Here is a 25,201-nt window from a genome sequence, read left to right as displayed (position 1 = left end):
TCAATAAAATTTGACTACTAAATTTGACTACTATTTTTTACGATCTGATGCTATTTTGATACTTTTTTTAAAATTATAGACACGAAAAGCTACCTACTTTATCAAGTTTTGAGAATTTGCATTATTTTAAATTCGTTAATAGTTGAAATAAACAAATTATTCTTACAAATTTTTTATACAATTTTTAAAATGAATTTAACAAATTTTAATAAAATTCATTCAAGTGATTCAATTATTTTTAAAAAAATGTTTGCAAATCCATTATTTTAAATAAAAATTTTTTCCAAAAGAAACAATTATTTAAAATAGAATTTTATAAAATTCGTTGCAAAAATTCAATTATTTTCATAACTATATTAAATCTTATCGCAAAATTTCAATTATTTCTAATACAATTTTAAATAAATTTCTTGAAAAATGTAATTATTCTTAAAAATTTTACTAAAATTTTTCAAAAGAATTCAATTATATTTAAAAATATTTACAATTAGAATTTAACAGATATTTTCAATAGGTATATTTTTAATTAACTTTCTTGACAGAATTTAATTATTTTCAAAAAATTAAGTACAATTCTTCAAAAGAATTAAATTTTATTTAAGAACATTTAGAATTTGATAAATTAGAATTTAATAATTATTTTCAAAACATTTATAATTAAATTTTTTGAAAGAATTTAATTATTATTCTTTTTTGAAATTTTAATGAAATTCTTTGTAACAATTCCATGAATGAAATTTCACAAAAGAATTCAATTATTTCAACAGAAAAAATGTTAATATAATTCGTCGCAAGAATTAAATTATTTTAAGATAAACTTTTTTGGAAAAATTCAATTATTTTTATATAAATAAATGTCTTGAAGGAATTGAATTATTTTTAATAAGTTTGACAAAATTCGTTGACTGAATTCATAAAAAATAAAATTTTGACAGAAATTCAATTATATAATTAATTTAATTTCAATTATTTTTAATACAACAATTTTAAATGAATTCTTCGAAAAATGCAATTATTCTTGAAAATGTAATTACGAATTAGTTCATATTTATAATTAAAATTCTTCAAAATCTAATTATTTTTTTTAAATTTGCAAAAATTCAACTTATAATTTTTTGAAAGAAATAAATTATTTTAAAAAATTGTGTTTAAGTATTTTATAAGAATTTAATTTTAAGAAATATCTAATTATTCAAATGGTATTTATTTTTGTATTTATAAATAATTAAATTTTAGTAGGAATTGATATAAAATTTAATTTTTATGTTATGACATATATTTTTAGAAATAATTAAATTTTAAAAGATTTTTAAACTAAAATTATTGAAAATTTTATTTGTTGTAAAACTGTAATAGTATTTAAATTTTTATTTTGAAATAAAATGATTAAAGTTTTGAATTAATTTTATTTTAAAATTTCAGAAAAAATTGATTGAATTTTGCAAGAATTACAGTTTGTGATTTTTAGAAATAGATAAATTTCAAAAATGCTTTACATTCAAATCATTTAAAATGTTTTAATTTTTGTGGAAAAATAAATAGGTATTTATATATTTATTTTTAAAAAGTTACTCTATTTTTGTATTTAATTTAATTTAGAAATTATGAAAAAATTGAGTAGTAAAATTTAATTTTTCGCTAACTGCTTTTTTCAGTCTTTAAGCTACTTGTTGTTACATTTTTAAAATTAATTATCGAGTATAAAGCCAGGAATTTGTAAATTAAATTATTTAAAATTTTAATAATTTTTGTTTTAAATACTTAATATCATAGCTTGTTCGCCATATTGGATCTGCTATTTTGAATATCTGAAAAAAACTTTAGATTCGTAATCAGCGAACGCAAACAAAATTGAAATAAAAATTTTTAGTCCATTTCAAACATTTTTTTGAGGCATTGTATACTTTATAATTGTTTAACTTGAAATGCATTTTTCTCAAAATGACACAAGCAGTACGAATATAAATAGTGTATAATCTTTAAAATAAGTAGTAAATAGTAGGTTACGGTGAATGATTGCGAAGCCTGATTAAAAAGAAGAAAATATTTAAAGTAGTTTGTATTTTAAAGATTTTTAGAAATTTGTACCCAATTTATTTTTTGTTTCGAAAATTTTATTATTACAAATGTTGTTTCTTATGCTTTAATATTTCAATTGGTCGTAAGTAAAATGTTTTATTACATTGTGGACACGGGTAAACAATTTTATTGGATTTTTGAATATCAGGAACGATTGGAATGTTACTGTCTTCTGCTTTGTCTTGCTTTGTACATGCAACTTGATGTTGTAATCTCTGCATAACTGTGAAAATACCAGATACACTGCAATTCAAACACTTCCAAATATTTTCACACATTTCAGCCATCATCTTGTTACTCCAATCATTTTCCATTAAACTGTAAAGAAACAAATACATAATTCAAATATATATTATAAAAATTTACATTTTTAAAAACAATATTGTACATTTTTTCAGAGAAAAAGCTACAGCTTACAGGGCTCGAACTAGGTCCGTAAATTTGCTTGAAGTAAGTAAAAGTCAGTTTTTTTAAAAAAAAGGTCAGTAAAGTCCGTAATTTGATTGAAAAAGTATGAAAAGTTCGTAAATTATACGATATAATTTGGAAAATTTTTAGAGAAATTACAAATGATTGCAGTTATTCAATTATTTTCAAAAGTAATAAAATTCTTCGCAGAAATTCAATAATGTTCAAAAATATAAAAAAATTCTCGTCAAAATTTCAATTGTTTTTAAAAATAATAAAAATCTTCTCCTAAATTCAATTATTTTCAAAAACTTTAATAAAATTCTTGGCAAAATTTCAATTATTTTTAAAAATTTTCCTCAATTCAATGATTTTCAATATCTTCTATTTTAATAAAATTTTCCAAAAGATTTAAATTATTTAAAAATTTTTTAATAAAATTCTACGCAAACATTTAATTATTTTCATAAAATAATAAAAATTTCACAGAAATTCAATAATTTACAAATTTTTTATAAATTTCTTCGCAATAATTCAATTATTTTCATCAATAATAAAATTTTTACAGGGATTCAATTATTTTAGTAAATATTAAAATTCCCTTTAGAAATTTAATTATTTTTATAAATAATTGAAATAAAAAAAAAAAAAAAAATGTACAATTTTTTTTTTTTTTTTTTTTTTTTTGTACAAATTTTTTTAAAATTCGTCAAAGGAATTTTATTATTTTGAAAATTTGTTGATAAAACTCTTTATGAGAATTGAATTTTAAGAAACATTCAATTATTCAATAAATTATTTTTTTTGTATTTAAATAATTGATATTTCATAGAATTTTCTAATAAAAATGTATATTTAAAAATGAATTTCAGTTAAAATTTTAGATAATAATTGAATATTAAAAATATTATTAAAATATTAAAAATAATTGAATTTTGAAAAAGTTTCAAATTAAAATCTTTGAAAATCTGACTTTTTCATTTTTTTAACTAACAATTCTCTGGAATTAATTTTTTTTAAAAAGTTTAATTCCAGATTTAAAAAAAAATTTTTTTTCTAATATATTTAATTAAATTATTTTCGAATAAATGAAATTTTGTAAAATTAAATTGTAAACAATTGAATTTGAAAATTGTCACAGAACAAATAATGGATTTATAGAAGAATTTTACTTGAAAAAACTAAAAAAATATATAATTTTGGAGTAGTTACAAATTATTGGAGAAATTCAATTAATTTAAAGAGTAATATAATTCTTCACAAGAATTTAATTATGTTCAAAAATATTAAATTATTCTTAGAGAATTAATTTAAAAAAAAAAATAATAAAACTCACCGCAGAATTTCAATTATTTTTAATACAATTTTAAACAAATTTCTAGAAAAATGTAATTATTTTTAAACATTTTGTTTTAATTCGTTAAAAGAATCCACTTACATATTTAAAATTTATTTGATAAAATTCTTTACGGGCATTCAATTAAGAAACATTCAATTAATAAATTATTTATTTCTGTATTTAAATAATAATTGGATTCTTGTAGAGTTTTCTAATAAAAATTAATTTAAAAATGAATTTCAGTTAAAATTTCAGTTAAAATATTAAAAACATTATAGCTTGAATTGTTAGAAATAATTGAATTTTGAAAAAGTTTTATTTTACAAATTGGCAAAATTTTAATTATTTTCAAAAATTTTCTTCAATTCAATTATTTTCAATAACTACTATTTTAATACAATTTTCTAAAAGAATTCAATTATTTAAAAAAAATTTAATTATGTTTAAATAAATAATAAAAATTTCACGGGAATTCAATTATTTATATATTTTTTTAAAATTTCTTCGCAATAATTCAATTATTTTCATAAATAACAAAATTTTTACAGGGATTCAATTGAGGCCTTGGATCCAATAACTCGCCCGACGCTCGAAGGCACGCGCTAATACCAGTCGGGTAGCAGTGAGTGGCCCAGAGGCGCTCACCGCTCACTGACTGGCAGTTGCGCGTTCCTCCAAGCGTCGGGCGAGTTATTGGATCCAAGACCTCAATTATTTTCACAAATAATGATACTCATCGCAGCAGTTCAATTATTTTTAATACAATTTTAATCGAATCCCTTGAAAACTGTAATTATTCATTAAAATTTAATTAAAATTCGTCGAAAGAATTCAATTATTTAAAAATTTGTTGATAAAATTCATTATGAGAATTCAATGTTAAGAAATATTCAATTATTCAATAAATTATTTATTTTTGTATTTAAATAACTGATTCTTTGTAGAATTTTTTAATGAAAACTGATTTAAAAATTAATTTCAGTTAAAATTTTAGATAATAATTGAATATTAAAAGCAATATAGTGTAAATTTTTAGAAATAATTAAATTTTAAAATTAATTTTTTTAATATTATTTGAAGCTTTTGCAAACTTGCTGACAATTATTGTGCTATCTGGTTGGATATCGTCAGATTTCATCAAAAGGAATTGAGGAAATAATAATTTTTTATTAAAATATAGAATTCGTTCAGGAAAAAGGGCACAAACATATATATGTTAAAATTATAGAATTTTATTGTTTACCAGTTGTATGTTATACGGTTTGTTAAACGACATCCACCTTTGATTTCATTAGGAACACATTGAAAATCAGGTTGGAATGGATTTGGATCTATATTATCATTGTTATTTTCATTGCCAACATAGACAGAATTCAAACTTGCTGGAAGAAGTCGTTTTATCGTATACGGCACAGTAGTATGCATATATTCCACAAGCTCTTTTACTAATTTAGTTTCGGTTACATCAGTATTTTGCGATTCATCGCCAATAGTTGGAGAGTCTGAAATTAAAAAGTTAAATATGATAAGTCATTACATAAAATTATAGAAATCTGGTGTTTATTTTTGAAGATTTAAAACTGTGGATATCAATTTTTAGCTTGAGGACCAACGAAAAATTTGATGACGTTTTCAGCTTAATAAGAAAAATTTAATAGGCATTTGTTTTTATTATTATTTTTTAATTTAATTCATTAAATCATACCCTAAGGGCTTACCTTGTAAACTCTGGTTCAGCAAAAAGTCCCATTGTTGGCGTAATTTATTGGCTTTTAAAAGTAGCAACTGACCGGTTTCAGCAACAGGAAATTCTAAAGTTAGCCAAGAATCACAAACAATCCTGAAAAAATGCAACAATTTATTAACTATTTAGGGTACTTGTACTATTAGATCGAAAGTTAATTCAGCCTGGGTACCTAGTGAACCAGCCCAATTAACCTGTAAGCTTGCAGCAAACTTACACAACAAGATTTGCAATCTTACACGTAAGCTTGCTGCAAGTACTAAAATGTCCTACTTGCTTGTAAACATACAGAACAGAGCCAAGCGTTGGTTCTTCGATCCGAGGCCTCAATTATATTCTACAATTTTCAACTAAACTTTATATCTGAATCAATTAAATGAAATAATTTTCCAAAAGTTCTTAAGGTATTTGTCGCGCGACTGGTCACTGTCAAAAGTTTGACAGAGTTTCCGAAAAACTTTTGCCGACGTACAGTTTGACACACAGATGTTCTCAAAGTATATTCATAACACACTCAGATTGTAAGACTGACCCATACAACAAAATACCTTAATTAAAAAAGGAGCCTTGTCAGCATTACATCTTGGACGCATTAAAAATATTAGTCAACCACGAACATCACCAAGAAAACTTAAAACGCAAAATGATCAAAAGGCAGAAGAAATTGAGGAAGTCGAAAATATGCAAACAGACATTGCTGGATTGTATCACATAAAGTCAATAAAGTCAGGGTTATCCTAAAATTTTAGATGAAAATTGTGTTTTAGTATCATTTACGAATAGTGACAAAATCGATAATTTGCGCGTCAAAACTGTTGTCCTTTATTATAATCAGAAATTTATAATAAACAAAAGGCAGATCAGTGTAAGTGTTGTAAAAGAATAAAAGAACATTTGCAAACAAAAATTATTCGCAGACAGCACAGTACCCTGTAAAAGAAGTTGGATAGCGAGAATCGGAAAACGTATTGAAACTTGGTATGTTGAATCCGATATTTGAATTTTCACGTATTGGAGTGTTAGGTCGTATCCCTTGTCTGTAGGAAGTCCTAAACTTTCAATTGAAAATAGCGTTTAAATGAATGAAAAATCGTTTTAATTGTAATTAAACTGATCGTCAATGGATCGGCGCACGACAGTTCGCCCATTTTGAACACATAACTCAGACATCTCTGCTCACCAAACACTGGCCAACGATGAAACCCTCAATCATTTTGTTTTCCCCACTTCTAGATGGAAGGACACAAGAGTGAGCGCCAGAAATTACGGAGTAAGGCCCGCGGGTGTAAGATCCAAGCCCATAAGAGACATCAGAAGCTGCTCCAGAGAGAGACCCACGCCGCCAGCTCCTTAGCGGCACCTAATAAGAAAAGCCGCCCTAGTTCGCCAGCGCCGTCCTGGGGACCCATAATCGAGACCCCCGTCGTACGACAGGAGCTGCAGAACCTCCTACAGGAACTAGGTCGGGCACCTTACGTGGCCTCGTCACCTCCGCTGTCGCTGACGCCCGAGAAGAAGACCGCCCCGCAACTACGACGTTACGGCCCTTCAACCGCCCTACCCCAGCTGCCTTATTCACCTGCGAAAGGAGCGGAACCGGCACGCCTACGGTACCACGCACAGGACCATCCAGAAGTTTGGACAAGCCGCTCATCCAAGGACCATTCGGGATCCGGAGCATCGAGGTGCTCAACCATGCCCAGAGCCGGGTTACAATCATCAACGGACCCCCGAGCGTAACGCCTCCACAAACCAGCCCGGGGACAAGGAGAATAGAGGACCTCGTCCTCTCTTGAGGTATACCATCCCTAAGAGGACTCTCACCACTAGGTCAACCTTCGACCTGCCGCTAGAACGACGCCCTTCGACGACGAGACCGAGTCAGCGTTCGACGGCGTCTAAGTCCTACCAAGCCCCTAAGAACGCCGCATTTGAGCGACTCAAGAGGCTGGCAGGACGTGCACCATCCAACCGACCTAGACACAACCGACTACATTTTTAATTTATTAAATTATGTACAGTGGGCATCAATGGGGGTTGGCAGAATATATGTTCATTGTTATTTTATTTAACTTCTCATCATTGACTACAGACTAAATTCTGACCACATACTCCTTTCACTCCTACTTTCTTTTGAACATTTCCCATCGTCATTTGTACTCGGCTCACAAACCCAGTTCTCTGATTAGTGGCCCATTCTTTTAAAGTGTGTTAGGATAACAACACGATACCGTACACGACAAAGTGTCCATGACGTTTCCCTGTGTACATCGTCGAGTGCCATTTTCTCGAACTCTACGCACCCGACCTTTATCCGGGATTTTACCGTTTGAACTGGGACAATCGTAGGGACAGATTGCCCCTTCCAAGACCTCATTCATGCTTTTGTGTCGCTCTTAATATTTTGTTTATTGAAACTTGCTTGACTGACAACCAGAGATAATTCGACCCTCTGGTTGGTGGTCCTTCCTTTCAAGGTAGGTCGAGATAACACAATACTGTACACGACGAGGTTGAACTCAACGTTTAACCCCCCCCCCCCGATCCTTATTCTGGATTTTACCGACTGAACTGGGACATTTATAGGGACGGACCGAACCCACATAGGGATCTCATTCATGCCTTTGGTATCCCCTTCTCCCCCCTCCTATGCTCGAGCTCACAGGCTTTGATTGTATTTGTCTAGCTCCTGTCGAGTTTCTGCCTAGTTCCCCCCGAACTAACCGGCTTTGATTGGATTTCTCCACCGCCCCCTCAAACTGGGACAGTTGAAAAAAAATTGTCCCACACCGGGACTTCGTTCATTCCTTCGGTATCGTCTTCTCCCTCCCCTTATACTAGAGCTCACAGGTTTCGACTGAACTTGTCTATCCCTCGTCTAGCTCCCCCCGACGCAGAAGACTTTTATTTTACCCGTCGATACACCGAAAACATCAGTTCACTATCTTCCTCGGGACTAAGCTAATTATATGAGAGGGAGACTATAACTATAGTTCTAGGTAAAAGGTGCAGATGTCGCCGTCATAGAAGCTAAACAAAGGCCGTAGCAGTATAAGCATGTAAAATTGGCCCCCTCTTGGATTGGGTCCATATTTAGGGAATAATTTTGACCTATTATGAGACTTATTTTCACCAAGTTTCAACTCGAAAAACAATTTTGTTTTTGAGTTATACAATTTTTTTAAAAAATTCAAAAATTTTTTTTCCCTCCGAAATGGTTGAACCGATTTTCATGAAAAAATTTTTTTTGTACAATACAATATGAAAAGTTAATAAAAAAAAATTTTTCGACCAAATTCTAACATAAAGAAAGTCAGTAAAAAAAATTTTTTTTTAAATTTTTTTTTAAAAAACATTTTTTTTTATTGAAATTTTTTTTGCACAACCGCCATTTTTTTCTATAAAATAATAGTCATTTGAAGAGTAAGATATATTCTTTGCAAGATGATTGAAAGGGTACTTCATACTTTAAAAAATAAAAAACCGATTTTTGGCCCCTAAATAGTACAGTTTTCTATATAAACGAGGGGTCAACATTTTTTAAAATTACATTAAAAATTAATTAAATTAAATTTCTAAAAAAGTTAATAATATATGCCTGTTTATTGTAAATATTGATTTTTTAGTCAACTTTTCAAATAAATTTACAAAAAATAAAATTATTTTTGAAGTTTTTTCAACTTTGGCATATTTTTTAATAATTGTAGAAAAAATTTGAAATTGAATGGTTGGGCACAATAAGGGGACGTACGCGCCGCTACACGCTATAACGCCAGTCAAACGGTAGAAATTCTGGAAAAATTGGAAATTGGAAATTTTTATTTTTTAAAAACAGTATCTTATAGGAAATTGAAAAGCGCATCTTTTTTTCCTTTGAGATTTTTTTCTAAAATGAATATTTTAGAAAATAATGACCAAAAACTAACAAATTTAAATTCTCAAAATTGATTAAATTTTTAAACATAACTCGCTGTATCTTCGGTAAATATTATTGAAATTACTTGTAATTTGGCATACAAACGCATTTGGGTCCACACAAGGCGACAACATAATTAAAAATTAAAGAAAAATGAATTGTTTATTAATTTTTAATTGTTTATAGAGATCCGTTGATAATCACGTTTTCTTATCTTTGCTGTCAAAAAGTCTGTGGAGAAGTTAAGAGTTGAGCAAACTTCCAGTGAGACATTTGTTTATTACTATTTGAGGAAGTTTTCTGTGAAGTTACAGAAAGATTCCTTAATTATTTATTGAAATATTTTAATTTTAAGAGAAAGGGCGGCGCGCAGTGAACCTTCGTTACGTGCAGTCTCAAGTGATATTTGTTCACTGGCTCAATAAAACATTGTTTTTTTTCTCAGAAAATCTTACTAATAAATAATATAATTTTATAAATAAATTATGTTAAAATTATATGTTTAATTAATATTTAATTAATAATAAAAAATTTTTTAGTTGAAAATTTTTAGTTGAAAATGTTTATATATTGAGAAATAATACAAACTGTATTTAACTACAGAATATAAATATATTGTTTTGCAATAAATTTATAATAACTTTTGTTAGTATATCGTTTATTTACAAACTATTTCATATTTTGATCATTGAAATTATTTACAAACTTTTGCACACTCTTGAATATGATTTAGCGATAAACAGTTGAAAAATAAAAGGAAATAATTATTTATTTAAATTACAATTAATTTTAAATAAATTAAAGTTATATAATATTTGTATTCATTATTATTTATTTTATTAACCTAAATAAAATTAAATATTATAAAATATGTTAACAAGCGTATTCAGTAATGTATATTACAAATATTAATGTACGTTTTTCGTTTCTGCTAAAAAGGATAAGAATTACAAATAGTGAAATGTCAATAAAACTATTTTTACAAACTATTAAACAAATATTTTTTACGAAATTAAAATCTTTAAAAAACTAATTTCCTGAGAAATAAACCATGTTTTATTGATCCAGTGAACAGTTATCACTTGAGACTGCACGTAACGAAGGTTCACTGCGCGCCGCCCTTTCTCTTAAAATTAAAATATTTCAATAAATAATTAAGGAATCTTTCTGTAACTTTACAGAAAACTTCCTCAAATAGTAATAAACAAATGTCTCACTGGAAGTTTGCTCAACTCTTAACTTCCCCACAGACTTTTTGACAGCAAAGATAAGAAAACGTGATTATCAACGGATCTCTATAAACAATTAAAAATTAATAAACAATTCATTTTTCTTTAATTTTTAATTATGTTGTCGCCTTGTGTGGACCCAAATGCGTTTGTATGCCAAATTACAAGTAATTTCAATAATATTTACCGAAGATACAGCGAGTTATGTTTAAAAATTTAATCAATTTTGAGAATTTAAATTTGTTAGTTTTTGGTCATTATTTTCTAAAATATTCATTTTAGAAAAAAATCTCAAAGGAAAAAAAGATGCGCTTTTCAATTTCCTATAAGATACTGTTTTTAAAAAATAAAAATTTCCAATTTCCAATTTTTCCAGAATTTCTACCGTTTGACTGGCGTTATAGCGTGTAGCGGCGCGTACGTCCCCTTATTGTGCCCAACCATTCAATTTCAAATTTTTTCTACAATTATTAAAAAATATGCCAAAGTTGAAAAAACTTCAAAAATAATTTTATTTTTTGTAAATTTATTTGAAAAGTTGACTAAAAAATCAATATTTACAATAAACAGGCATATATTATTAACTTTTTTAGAAATTTAATTTAATTAATTTTTAATGTAATTTTAAAAAATGTTGACCCCTCGTTTATATAGAAAACTGTACTATTTAGGGGCCAAAAATCGGTTTTTTATTTTTTAAAGTATGAAGTACCCTTTCAATCATCTTGCAAAGAATATATGTTACTCTTGAAATGACTATTATTTTATAGAAAAAAATGGCGGTTGTGCAAAAAAAATTTCAATAAAAAAAAATGTTTTTTAAAAAAAAATTAAAAAAAAATTTTTTTTTACTGACTTTTTACTGACATTCTTTGTTAGAATTTGGTCGAAAAATTTTTTTTTATTAACTTTTCATATTGTATTGTACAAAAAAATTTTTTTCATGAAAATCGGTTCAACCATTTCAGAGGGAAAAAAATTTTTGAATTTTTTTGAATTTTTCAAAAAAATTGTATAACTCAAAAACAAAATTTTTTTCGAGTTGAAACTTGGTGAAAATAAGTCTTATAATAGGTCAAAATTATTCCCTAAATATGGACCCAATCCAAGAGGGGGCCATTTTTACATGCTTATACTGCTACGGCCTTTGCGGTTAAGCGCATGCGTTTACTTTGAATTTTAAAACATGATTTTTTATTTTCAGGATTATAATATAACTATTTGTAGAATTGAATTTTTATAATATATATAATTTATTATATACTATGTATAATAATTATTACTATTTTGTATATTAAAATATTTTCTCAAATAAAATGATATTTTATGTTTAATATATATTAATATTTTATATTAATATATTTTATGTTTTTATTTGGATATGAAAATTGTAAATAAAGTAATATAAATATTTTCTAATTTTTTTAAAATAAAAAGCATAAGATATATTTAAAATTTATCTTGAAATCAAAATTAAAAAAATATTTAATTAAAATTTTTAAAACCTAATGTGAGGAGAGCATTATAATAATTTAAGTAATTGTGCCTTCTTGCACAAATGCATAAATGAAAATAATTATGCCAAGTATTTTTTATTTGTATTAAGAACTTAAATATTTTAGTGAAATAAATTAATGATAAGTTTCAAATAAGTTATTATTTGTCTAAAATAAATTAATTTATTACATTCCATTAATTATTTACTTGATTGAATTTAGATTCATTTAGTTTAAATGAATTTAATGAAAATACTATAAGTTATTTGAATGAAATATACATTTCTTATATCCAAATAAAAATTAGTTGAACCAAGTAAATATTATTTAAATAATTTGAATTAATTGAATGAAATAAAGTTTTTTTTCAGTTTATTATGTAATTTAATAAGCAAAGAAAAATTTTTTTATTTACACGCAGAAAAATCCGATTGAAAATTGTGGAGTTCAGCACTAGTAACTTAGATTTCATTCCCAAACTTGTCTACCTTTGCGGCTCCAGGATAGAAAACAGGGAAATGAATCGTAAAAGGTTTAAAGCACGTCAGTAGGCTTAAAATGTTTTCGTTCTTATGCACACTTATACGCGGAACAAAGCAGACTGAACACATTGATAGGCGCTTCTGGGCGGAGTCCAAGGCAAGTCTAGTGCCGAGTCCCATACTGAATATAATGTGAGCAGATCTTCTAGTGACCTACATTATTACTTTTATTTGTCAAAATATTTACTTTTGTTGGAATATTCAATTGGAAACTAAATATAAAATCTAAAAATGAAACAACTGAAAATATTAGAATACTTTGAATTTTATAAAACTTCTCACTGGGATTTCTATTATTCTTTAGATATTTAAACGTCAAATCTCTTTAAAAATTAAATACAAGTCCTTTGCCATTTTTACTAAAATGATTTGTTTTAAAACGTTTAAAGAAAGAGATTATATTTAAATATCTACAGATTAAATAAAAATCCCAGTGCAAAGATTTTTAAAATTCAAAGTAGGAATTCTCTATTTTTTACATATTATTTCATTTTAGACTTTACATTTAGTTGCCTAAATTCAACATTACAATAAAATATAATAACAATTAGGCATTGCACAACCGGCTAAAAACAAAATAAAAACACACCTAACCTCAAAATGAGATCAAACATTTCACATAGATATTCTTCCACATTCATTTGTAACACTAGAACTTTATTACAAAACTGCACTCACTATTATATTTAAAACTAGAATTTTTATTAATTGAAACAATTAATACACTACGAACTACACCGAGACTTCCGTGTTTATATCAAAAACGAAGAAACTGAACAAACGCGGGCGCAGGCGCGCCACAGAGTTTCGCATTCCTAATAACTGTTTGGGAATGAATCTAAGGACTCTCGCACAGAACAGTTCCCGTTTAAGTGAACGTTGATACAAAGTTTGTAACAATTGAGTAGCTGAATTAAAATAAATGCGAATAATAATAATTGTACCTAATTCTTTTCACCTTTCAATTAATTACGGAATCTGATTGCACTTGTTGAAAGAAGACTATTGGTGTTTATTAAAATATTTAGCATTGATCTTCATTGAAAATCATTCCTAAACTTTTTGGGATTGAAATCTAAAATTTAATATTCCTCCCTACGATAATAGAAATTACTCAAATGATTTTATATTCAGTCCGAAATCTGAATTTTCATTTTTCTCCGTGTATTTTTATGTTGAAAATATAAAATATTTTTTCTGTATATTTCAGTTCTATAATTCTTATCGACAATGGGGAAAAAGTGCGTTGTGCCTGAGTGCAATTCTAAAGGAAAATTGAAAACCTACCAAATTCCGTCAGAAAAAACCCTTTGTTTGAAGTGGTTGAATGCGATTAATAATTTCGCCTTAAAAAATGCGGATTATGAGGACATTATTCGAAAAAAGTATGCTGTATGTCGTCAACATTTTGAGGATGAAGCATACATTGATATTAATCATTCTCGATTAATGTTGAAAAAGAATGCGGTTCCTACGCTTCTATTGCCAAATTCTATACAAGACATCAGCGAAGAGGTATTGATAAAGAGGGTATGGAAGAAGGTATGGAAGGGTATGGAAGAGGTATTGATGGAAACAGATTTTCCGAATTGTTCAATGGATTTGTCAATACCTTCATGCACACAAACTATGGAATTGGATACATCAATTTTTAATTATGTTCCATTCTCATATTCAATTTTATCATCACCCGCTTCTATCGAAGAAAGATCAATAGCAGTCGGATCTAACATATAATTGCCTGCATCTACACCAGTAACGAATGTTGCCAACGAAACTGGAGTCTTAAATAAGGACATGTTAATTACTCCTTCCAGGCATAAAAAACATAAAAATGTTTCTGATGTAAAAATTAAAGCACGGAAGCGATTGTTTAATGTGAAACCAAGGAATATTCTACTCACTCCTGTTGCAAAATCAATCTACACTAGTGCAAAAAAAGTTCTCAGAGTCCACTACAAGACTAAAGCAAACCTGGAAAGGTAAAATAATAATTTTCTTACTTACGATTTTTACCTTCTCAGGATTGCCATGGGTCAGAGAAAAGTCATACATTTTTTTTAGATTAGTTACATTTTTCAATATTTATTTAACTAATTATTAAAAATAATGAATTTATAGAAAAATTACAGTTAAAAGATAAAAAAATTGAATTTTGGAGAAGTTACAAATGATTGCTGAAATTCAATTATTTTCAAAAGTAAAAAAATTCTTTGCAAAAATTCAATTATGTTCAAAAAATGAAAAAATTCTCGTTAAAATTTCAATTATCTTTATAAATAATAATAAAATTCCAGACTTCACACTCGATAATTAATTTTAAGAAAGTAGTGAAAAGTATATTTAAAAATAATTGAAATCCTGCGATGAATTTTTTATTATTTATTAATATTAATTCAATTCTTCATAAGAATTTTATAAACGCTTTAAAAATAATTAATATTTTCGAAATATAATAAATATTATGAAAATTATATTTTAAATATAATTTTTATTGAATTCTAGTTAAAAATTTTATTTGTGAAATAATTGAATTTTTCGAATTATTAAATTAAAATTGTAGGTATTAAAAATAATTGAATTTTTTAGATGAGTTTTATTATTTATTAAAAGAATGGAATTTTATCTATTTCTTTAAAAAATAATTGAGTTATTTTGGGAAATTTTTTGAAAATTGTAGATATTGAAAATAATTGAATTTCGAATATTTTTTGAAAAGAATTGAATCGTTTTAAAGAATTTAATTATAATTTTTGAGAATATTTTTTGGATTTCTAGTATTAGTAAATTTAAAGTAGTGGAAATTCTAAAAAGAAAAACAGAATTAGTAGCTTTTACTGGCTGAAATAGAAAATAATAACACTAAAAAAATTGAATTTTGAAGAAGTTACAAATATAATTGCAGAAATTCAATTATTTTCTAAATTAATAAAATTCTTTTCCGAAATTCAATCATTTTAAAACAAAAATGTCGTAAATCTGATTAAAAATACTGTTCAAAAAATGGAAGATGAAAAGGAAAAAGTTTGCGAGGTCATGTGGGACGAATTTAGCATTCAACCAAATGTCCACTACGACAGAAAAGAAGATAAAATCATAGGTTTTGAAGATTTCGGCAGCAGAAGGACCAGCAAATTTGCAAACCATGTTTTAGTTTTTTTGATAAGAGGGTTGCAAAGCGGTTGGAAGATGCCGTTATCTTATTATTTTTGTCATTCTGGAACAACATGGCAACAACTAACTGTCTGTATTAAAGAAAATGTCAAAGCTCTTAAAGAAAGTGGACTAAATCTGATTCTGTCTATTTGCGACCAAGGTTCTTCCAATATTAGGGCTATAAAGGAATTGAAGGCCCAATATGATGTAGAATGTTTAAGGAACAACGTGCCAAAAGGTTTTAACTTATTACCATTTTTCTGTTATTGTATAATTATTTTATTTTTAGTGTTGCATTCAAGAATATCTAATTTCATAAAAGACAAAAGACAGAACTTTGGTATTTATTTTTTCTTCTATGCATTTTTTGCAAGATTATTGTTTTCTTCGATTTTTTTTGAGCGAATTCTCATTCAAATGCAACACTAGCCTATTATTCATTATATACACTGAAAACAAAATTTAATTGATTCAAATAACCGATTAATTGACTATTATCAATTAAATATTTAATTGAATCAAATAATATTTATTCAATCAATATTAAAATTATTAATATTAATTTAACATTCTAAAATATAGAAATAGCTGTTTATGATTAATTATAAAAAAACGAATTTAATGATATATAATTATAAGTCAGTTATTTATAAGTCTTAAAACAAGTATTTCTATTTTTCTCACAAAATAATGAAAAAAGTTTAGTCCACTTTTGGTCCATCTGATCCGCCAGGGCTCTAAATTTGAATCAGTGAGTTTATTAAAAGTTTTGAAAATAATTCAATTTCTGCGAAGAATTTTATTATTTTTGAAAATAATTGAAATTATGTCAAGAATTTTATTAAAATTTTAAAAAATAATTCAATTTCTGAAAAGAATTTTTTTATTTATAAAGATAATTGACATTTTGACGACAATTTTTAAAAATTTCTTAACGTAATTGAATTTTTGCAAAGAGTTTTATTATTTTTGAGGATAATTAAAATTGTACAAAGAATTTTATTAAAAGTTTTGAAAATAGATGTTACTGATGGTATAATAATTATAAATTTTTAACTTTTCAGAAGGGGCTATCAGGTTTAACCGCAAATATTAACGATACCAAAGATTTACCTGTGATATTTTTAATAACTTATTGCTTTTTATAAAGTACAAGCTTTTTTAATTAAAAGCTACATATTTAATTTAAGAGAAATTTAAAGATTTGGCTGTGATATTTTTCACAACTTATTAATTCTTATAAAATACAAACTTTTATTAAAAGCTACATATTTAAGACAATTTCATATTTTTCATAACTTATTAATTTTTATAAAATACAAGCTTTTTATTAAAAGCTACATATTTACCACAATTTCTATAAATATACATTGCCTTTGTGGGTATTATAAACTTAAAATTATTCAATTTTTGATATTTAAAATAATTTTAAACCTATCATTGTACATTAATGTTGACTTTTTTTGATATATTTTGTATATATGTAATATAGATTTGTTATCCAGACACCACTATGTTTAAAAAACTGTAACAATTTAATATGGGTAACTTACATTATTCATTTGGATATTAACACAATTTAAATGACTGTGCAATTTACTGTTTTTTCGAATTAAGCAAAAATAAAAAGATTATTTGGACACAAAAACATTGTTATACTTTATAAAGGTAAAAGAAGCAGAATCAATTATTATTATTAATTCATGAGAATAAAAAATCATGTTTTAAAATTCAAAGTAAACGCATGCGCTTAACCGCAAATTTGTTTAGCTTCTGTGACAGCGACATCTGCACCTTTTACCTGCCCCCACCTGACTATCCAACTTCACTTTGCAAAGAGCGAATAATTCTCACGAGGTCCTTCGGCCTCAGCGAATCATCGTAACACTCATCGGGAGGAATATTCCCCCCCCCCCTCCTCACTTTCACTTCTCCTATACTACGCCTGGCACACACTGGAGAAAGTCTCGAGGACGGGGTTCCTCGCATTATCGTATTAACAAAACATTTTCCGGAACGTTGGGCCCACATATAATGATAGGAAGAATTTTGAGGGATATTTTTTGCTGTTCGTTGAATGAAATTTGGCCAATTGACGCAAACGCTCAGCAATATCCAACTTCGATTTGAGACGGAATTCGACGCCGCAACTCGTCATCACCTTTTGTTAAGCCACCGACTGGATAAGTTTTTATTTTAATTTCTATTTATATTCTCATTTTTTGCTTAATTCACAAGTCATAATTTACTATTTTATTCCTTCATTACCTCTACACTTTCTCTATTTTATGTGATGTTAATTGTATACATTGTTCATTTATCATTTAATTTTTGACTCAATTCGTAACATATTTCTAAGTCTATAAAAAATTGATTTGCAATATTAATGCATGTATAATTTGTGCAAAACTCGTTGTGTGTGTGTATTTGAATGAGTGTCGCGACCATTTGAACTAATAGATATTTATATTATTTTATTGTAACAAATCAAATTAGAGATTTTGGCAAAAAAGTACTTTTTTCTGAGAATAATTAATTGTGTATATTTTTATAAATTTGATTAATTTAATTTCATATGATCAATTTAATTTATTATTATTTTTAGTAACTTAAAATATTTTTTAAAAATTTTTACTTAAAATCAATCGTTACAAGATTATGAAGGCTCGGAATATGAAGTACCTATTATTTCGAAGTTTTCCGAAGAAAACATTTTTTACTAAAAAATAGAAAACGTCTCTTAGAATAAAATAAAGCCTGTTATTCGCGTGTATGGCAACAGAGAGATCAAAACACTAATAACCTGCGAATGGACCGATGTGATTGCCGATAATTTTCTAAAAGAGTAAGGCTCCCTTGTACTTTCTCTTTTAAGTTTACCAAAGTGTCCAATGATATTTATCGACTCTTTTTATACATTTACGGCAAATGTAAAGGGAATAATAAGAACAATGAAATAGTCGATCACTCCGAGTCAGGATTTATGTAAAGAGAATAATTATAAAATTGAATTATAAGCAAATTGAGGGTCCCTATCAAAGAACCGGTTATAACTTTCTGACGCGCGGATTCGTTGGCCCCTGGATATAAAAATTTTTTTTGCAATATTAATTTTTCATTAATGCTCTTGGATGGAGTATTTTAATGCGCAACTTTTTTCTTAATGACAAAATTGTATATATGTTAAAGTTTTCGAACTAGTGTGAAAAAACTACTTTTATACAAACTAAAAATTTAATTATTTTTTTCACTTCAACTCACGACAACTAAGTCAATTCTTAATATTTTCGATCAAACAAAAAGGAAAATAAGCGTATTTTTATTCTCTGACTGACTATGCGAAAGGATATTAAATTTAATAAAATAAAAAAAGTTAATAATTTTTTCTGAAGCAATGCAAAATTTGTGAGTTCCAGTTTTTAAGCGCTTCGACTATGTGGAAAATTTTAACCAGCAAATAACTTCCAGTGAGAAAGTTGTTCATTAAGACCTGAAAAAGTTTTTAGTAATAAAAATATCAAGTAAAATGATATTTGTTTCAAGTAAAATCTCAATTTTGGAATCTTGGGGATTATGATAAACAAAATCTTCTTCTTAGCACAATGCTAAAAAACAAAGAACCCAAAAAAATTGGTCAATTGGATTTATTTATTTCCAGCTGAAGAGGAAAATTTTCAAGTTTGCAAGACTTTTCTAATCAGTGTGTTACAAATAGGAAAAGCAAGATTATCAATTGTACAGTAGGTTGCAAAAATGACTTCCTAGTATAAACGTGTCACACTCATATGTTCCCATGGAAACATATGAGTGCGACACGTTCAAACTAAGAAGGCATAATTGAAACTTACTGTACAAGAAAAAATACTGTAGGGGGGAAATGTCGAGGATCTTCGTGGAAAACATGTGAACCACAAAGTAAAATTAACAGACGAAGTAAAAGAATTAATTAGACAGCATTGTTTATCCATTCCTCATCAAGAATCGCATTATTCGCGTGAATCGTCTTCTTTATTTTACTTCGTCAATCCGGAATTAAATCTAACGAGTTTGTATAACCAATTTTTGGATTACTATTCCGTTATTACTGACTCCGATGAGATTTTGATAAATCAATGTGCTTATGAGATGTATTTTAATTACCATTTAAATTTTACATTTAATTTACCTCAATCTGTCGTCTGCAACGTGTGCTATGAAAGCAAATTAAGCGAAGTCGAATCACCTAAAATTCTTTTTCACAAAAATGAAGTCCAAGAATATAAAATACTAAGAGAAAAATTTTTATCTGAAAAAAAAGAAAATCTTTGCTGTGAATTCGACTACGCTCAAAATTTTCCACTGCCTAAGATTCCAGTCAATGATCAGTTTTATAAAAGACTTTTATGGCTTTATTTATTTAACGTTTACGTTTTTGATTCTGAGACGAGTTACATGTTTCCTTTTTAGAAGGAACAGCGAAAAAAGGAGCCAATACTGTCTGCAGTTTTGTTAATTATACTGTTGAAAATGAATTTGTTGCAGATCGTCACAAAAAGATCGTTCTTTCTTCCGATGCCTGCAGTATGGACAAAATAAAAATTACCTGGTGTTAAGATATCTGCTTTTACTTTCTATTAAATTGGAAATCGAAATCTTGCACGTTTTTCCTGTTCGTGGACATTCCTTTTGTCAGTGCGACAGAAACTTCGGCATGTACTCGAAAAAAAGAAAAAAATGGAGGTAATTGAAACTCCTCAAGTGTACATTGATTTAATTCGAAATTGTCGTGATCCGCCCTTCACTATCGTAGACTCAACAGAACAGATTTTGCAGGATTTCGAAGCAGTTTTTAAAAAAAATGTACCACTGCCCACGGAAATGAAAATTTCTCAAGCTTACGTAATCAAATATTGTCCTGATGGCAGCGTACATTTTTTCCAAATTACAAATTGGAAAATGCAAAATCGTTTAAAGTAAAGCCTAAAGTAAAGCTTCAAAATTTACCCAGAAAGCCGGTAGAAAAAATTGGTATAACGAAGGCAAAAATGAACGATGTGCAAAGTTTGTTAAGGTACCTTTCGGAAGAAGGTAAACGATTTTTTAATGACTATTTTAAGTCATTCAACTCGAACGCAAAAAATAACGAATCAATAATATCTTCCGATGAAGATTAAATGATTTACGAAAATGAAGTGCAATTTTACTTTTAATTTAAAGTATTTATCAAATTAAAAAGATTTGACAGTATTATTGGTTCAGTATTAATATTATTTATAATGGTTATAAATAAAAAATTAAACGAAAAAAAGACAAAATGAAGACTGAAAGAAACTACAAAATATTTATTGTAATTATTAGTTTGATTATTTATTCTTAATAAAATTTGTGCATAAATGATTTATTATAAGTTTAATCTATACAATGAGCGATGTGTGTACACTGTCTTAAATTACTCGCGCGAAGCGGTCAGCCGCTAGGATTTTAAACAATTATTATTTCTTGATTAATAATAATTTTTGTGCCGTCATACTTTTCAAAAAACTTTTCCAGGTCTTAATGAACAACTTTCTTACTGGAAGTTGTTTGCTGGTTAAAATTTTGCACACAGTCGAGGCGCTTAAAAATTGAAATTCACGAATTTTGCATTGCTTCAGAAAGAAATTATTAACTATTTTTTATTTTATTAAAATTAATATCCTTCTGCATAGTCACTCAAAGAATAAAAATACGGTTATTTTCTTCTTTGTTTGGTCGAAAAATATTAAGAATTGACTTAGTTGTCGTGAGTTGAAGTGAAAAAAATAATTAAATTTTTAGTTTGTATAAAAGTAGTTTTTTCACACTAGTTCGAAAACTTTAATATATATACAATTTTGTTATTAAAAAAAAGATGCGCATTAAAATTCTCCATCCAAGTGCATTAATGAAAACTTAATATTGCAAAAAAAAAACTTTTTATATACAGGGGCCAACGAATCCTCGCGTCAGAAAGTTATAACCGCTTGGATTTAAATCCGAAAATAATCCCGTAGAACTATTAACAAGATTAAAGTACACTTCTTCTTATGTAGGCTCGAATAATTTTGCAGGTGCTGGTCTTTTTAAGATACAATATTTGTTGACGGAACAAATATTTTTGGGAAAAGAATATTTTCGATTAATGAAGAACAAGTCGTCGGTATGCATAGATCGCACCTCAAGTTTAGTTGCGCCAGTGTTATTCGAAATTGTGATCAATTTTAAAAAGTAAAATGTTTTCCTATGACAAATGTTGTCATCGGCTTTTGACACAAACACCATTTTATTTTGGCTAAGTACATGTTTAATAAAAGGTTGAATGATACCCAATCAGGACGTATGCGATTATTTATATGCCTTGCTAGGAGGAATGTCTTTATCTTTCAATCGTGTAAAATAAAATATAAATAAAATTTAAATAATATTCATTCATCCGACTTAACTTTACACAACTTATATAAATTATTTATTGATTATTATGCATCTGTTACTGGTATTGTAGAAATCCCATTGGATGAGAGTACTTATCGAAAATATTTCAATAGTTACATTAATTTTTTCTTCAAATTGCCAAGAAAAGATGTGTGTAACGTATATTCAGAATATGAAGTAAAAAAATTGACGAAAACTTTTATAACGTGCACAAAGAACAAGTTGAAATGCATATGAAAATCTAAAAGTTGATGATGTACATATTCTAAAAATATTTTGCATTTGGAATTTGATTTCGCTCAAATTTTTGAGCTGCCAAAATTGCCTGTAAATGATCAGTTTTATGTAGATTGTAATGGTTATATGTATTTAACGTACACATACATAATAATTCGAATAGTTATATGTTTCATTTTTTAGAGGGCACATTAAAAAAGGTGCAAATACAGTTTGCAACTTAGTGGATTATGCAATTGAAAAAGAGTTGAAAATAAAACACTACGAGACAATTTTTTTTATTCCGATGCTGCTAATGGTCAAAATCGAAATTAATTGAATGTTTAATTTTTGTCAATGTTAGCTGTCAAATATCAAACTGAAATTCAACATATCTATCCAGTACACGGACATTCTTATTGTCAGTGCGATATAAATTTTGGCAAATACGTTAGAAAGAAGAAAATGACAGAAAATGTTGAAATCCCTGAAAAGTATGTCGAGTTGATAAAAAGTTCCAGAAATCCGCCATTTATAATCATCGATGTATCTGACCAAGAAATGAAAGATTATGAAAAGCTGGCTGATGTAAACAGGCAAATTACAGACATACAAATTAGTCAAGTTGTAAAAATCAATTACTTTGGAAATAGCCATGTTGATGTTCTTCGTTTTTTAATCAATTACAAAATATTACTCCAGATGTCACTAAGAGCTGTTGGAATGTCCAACGAAAAAATAAAAGACATTGAAAAACTTTTGAAACACGTCAGTGGCAAAGCTCGTTTGTTTTATAAAAAATTATTTAATAAATATAAATAATCAAGCAGTCTAAAAAAATTATGTACAAATTATTGAATAAAATCGTTAAATTCAATACAATCTTTTTTTGATTTTGTTTAATCAGTGTTGTATTGAGTCTCATAAGGTTTTGTGAGCTGACTTGGAATCATATCTATAATTATTTCTCAATTTAATTGTAAAAGTTGGCGATCCTGTATCAAATTATCCCAATCCCAAACAAAATCTAACATCATATTCGTATTCGGTAACATCAAAAACCCTTGAGTAACGCATTTTGAACAAAACCTATCAATATTTTAATTTTTCTCCATTCAAGCAAATCTAACTAATTTCAAAATTTTTTAGTGCCCATATTGGAAACACCATCTTGAATTTTGCAAATTTTAGAGAGCGTTCATTAAATGATGTCACGCAATTTCTGATAAGTTTTCATATTGTCGGGAAGTGTGCATGCATGCTCTCGAATATCTGTTCAAGAAGAAGGACAAATAGGTGGAATTGGCGAAACAGTGGAAATAGATGAATGCAAAATTGTCCGTAGAAAATATGAACGTGGTCGTGTCGTTGAAGGATCTTGGATGCATATAAATGCATATAAAAATACAAAAAAATAAAAATGAAATAAAAAATACAAAAAAAAGATTTAATAGAAATTATTAATATTAAAAAATGTATAAACAGATAAAAATTGTCAATTTGATTTAAAAAACGCATATAAAAATACAAAAAAATAGAATAAAATAAAAAATGCAAAAAAAGATTTAATAGAAATTATTAATACTATTAAAAAATTTATAAACAGATAAAAATTGACAATTTGATTTAAAAAATTCATAGGGTAAACGTACCAATCGTTGAGGATGGTTTTAAATTTTTTTTTTGTTTTTTATTGTTTTTACCATAAAAATCACATTTGCGACAATTTTCATGATGATATTCGTAATCAGCGTATCAAAATACATAAAAAACTGTATTTTGTTATAATCAGTTGTCCTTTCAGGTAAATGTATATTTTAAGCACTTTTTAAGGAATTTTATGGTATTTGCATTTTTCTCGAAAATTAACAATTTTAAACAAAAATAGTGGAAACAAAAAATGTGTATTTTTTGTAAAATCTATATCTTTTGCATGAAACATTTTTTGAAATTTTGCGTTTTCTACGAGTTAAACGCGAAAACCTCAATTTTATGGTGTTTTTTTATGGTTTTGACCATGAAAATCAAATTTGCGACAATTTTCATTATTATATTTGTACCAAAATACATAAGTATATGAAGTGTCATAAGAATCTGACATATGCACTAATCGGAAGTATATCCCTATATTTTGTATAACCTCAAACTTTACAACTTTGGAGAAGTGTTTGTTCCAAATGGAGAAACATTGAAAGAAAAATTTTTTGTTTTTCATAGGGTGACAATTTGATAGAGTGCTATCAAAATATCGGATGAAACAGAATTCAGCTCTAAAAGAATTCAACCAGGCCTGAAATACAATACTGTTCCAAAGCATTTTCAACTGTTTAACACAAGTGCTAAAATGAAAAATTCCTTTCCGCTACGTTTTGAAAGTCCAATCGTCAATGAAGCATTTAATGGAAAATAAGATTTCTCCAAAATACACGAAGAGGCAAAATGAAATGCATGAAAATCGCGTATGGCTTTCAAAAAATGAAAATGTTTTTGAAGCGTTAAAATCGAAAACTGCAGAAATAGATTTAAAAGGCAGACATGGTAAATAAAACGTTTAAGTTAACATTTATTTTATCTAATTACAAATATTTAAGAAATCTAATTTTTTATTTTGAAAAGTTTAATAATTATTTAATTTTTATTTATTTCT

At 27.2% G+C, this 25,201-nt stretch overlaps 1 protein-coding gene across 1 annotated transcript in view; it reads right to left on the bottom strand.

Annotated features, from left to right (window-relative positions):
• Window positions 1-2,093: 2,093 nt before the first annotated feature.
• The window catches only part of LOC122511921 (probable ATP-dependent RNA helicase DHX34), a 67,195-nt gene continuing 44,087 nt past the window's right edge, over window positions 2,094-25,201 (bottom strand). The window contains exons 14-16 of the mRNA XM_043627487.1: window positions 5,545-5,666; window positions 5,070-5,328; window positions 2,094-2,397 (exon numbers count right to left, since the gene is read on the bottom strand). Coding sequence (XP_043483422.1) covers window positions 2,121-2,397; window positions 5,070-5,328; window positions 5,545-5,666 — 658 coding nt within the window. The 3' untranslated portion in view covers window positions 2,094-2,120. The remainder of the gene's footprint in view (window positions 2,398-5,069; window positions 5,329-5,544; window positions 5,667-25,201) is intronic.

The sequence above is a fragment of the Leptopilina heterotoma genome, unplaced genomic scaffold, assembly GCF_015476425.1.
Source record: "Leptopilina heterotoma isolate Lh14 unplaced genomic scaffold, ASM1547642v1 Lhet_91, whole genome shotgun sequence".
NCBI classification, from domain to species: domain Eukaryota; kingdom Metazoa; phylum Arthropoda; class Insecta; order Hymenoptera; family Figitidae; genus Leptopilina; species Leptopilina heterotoma.
This window is presented reverse-complemented; position numbering and strand designations above follow the sequence as displayed.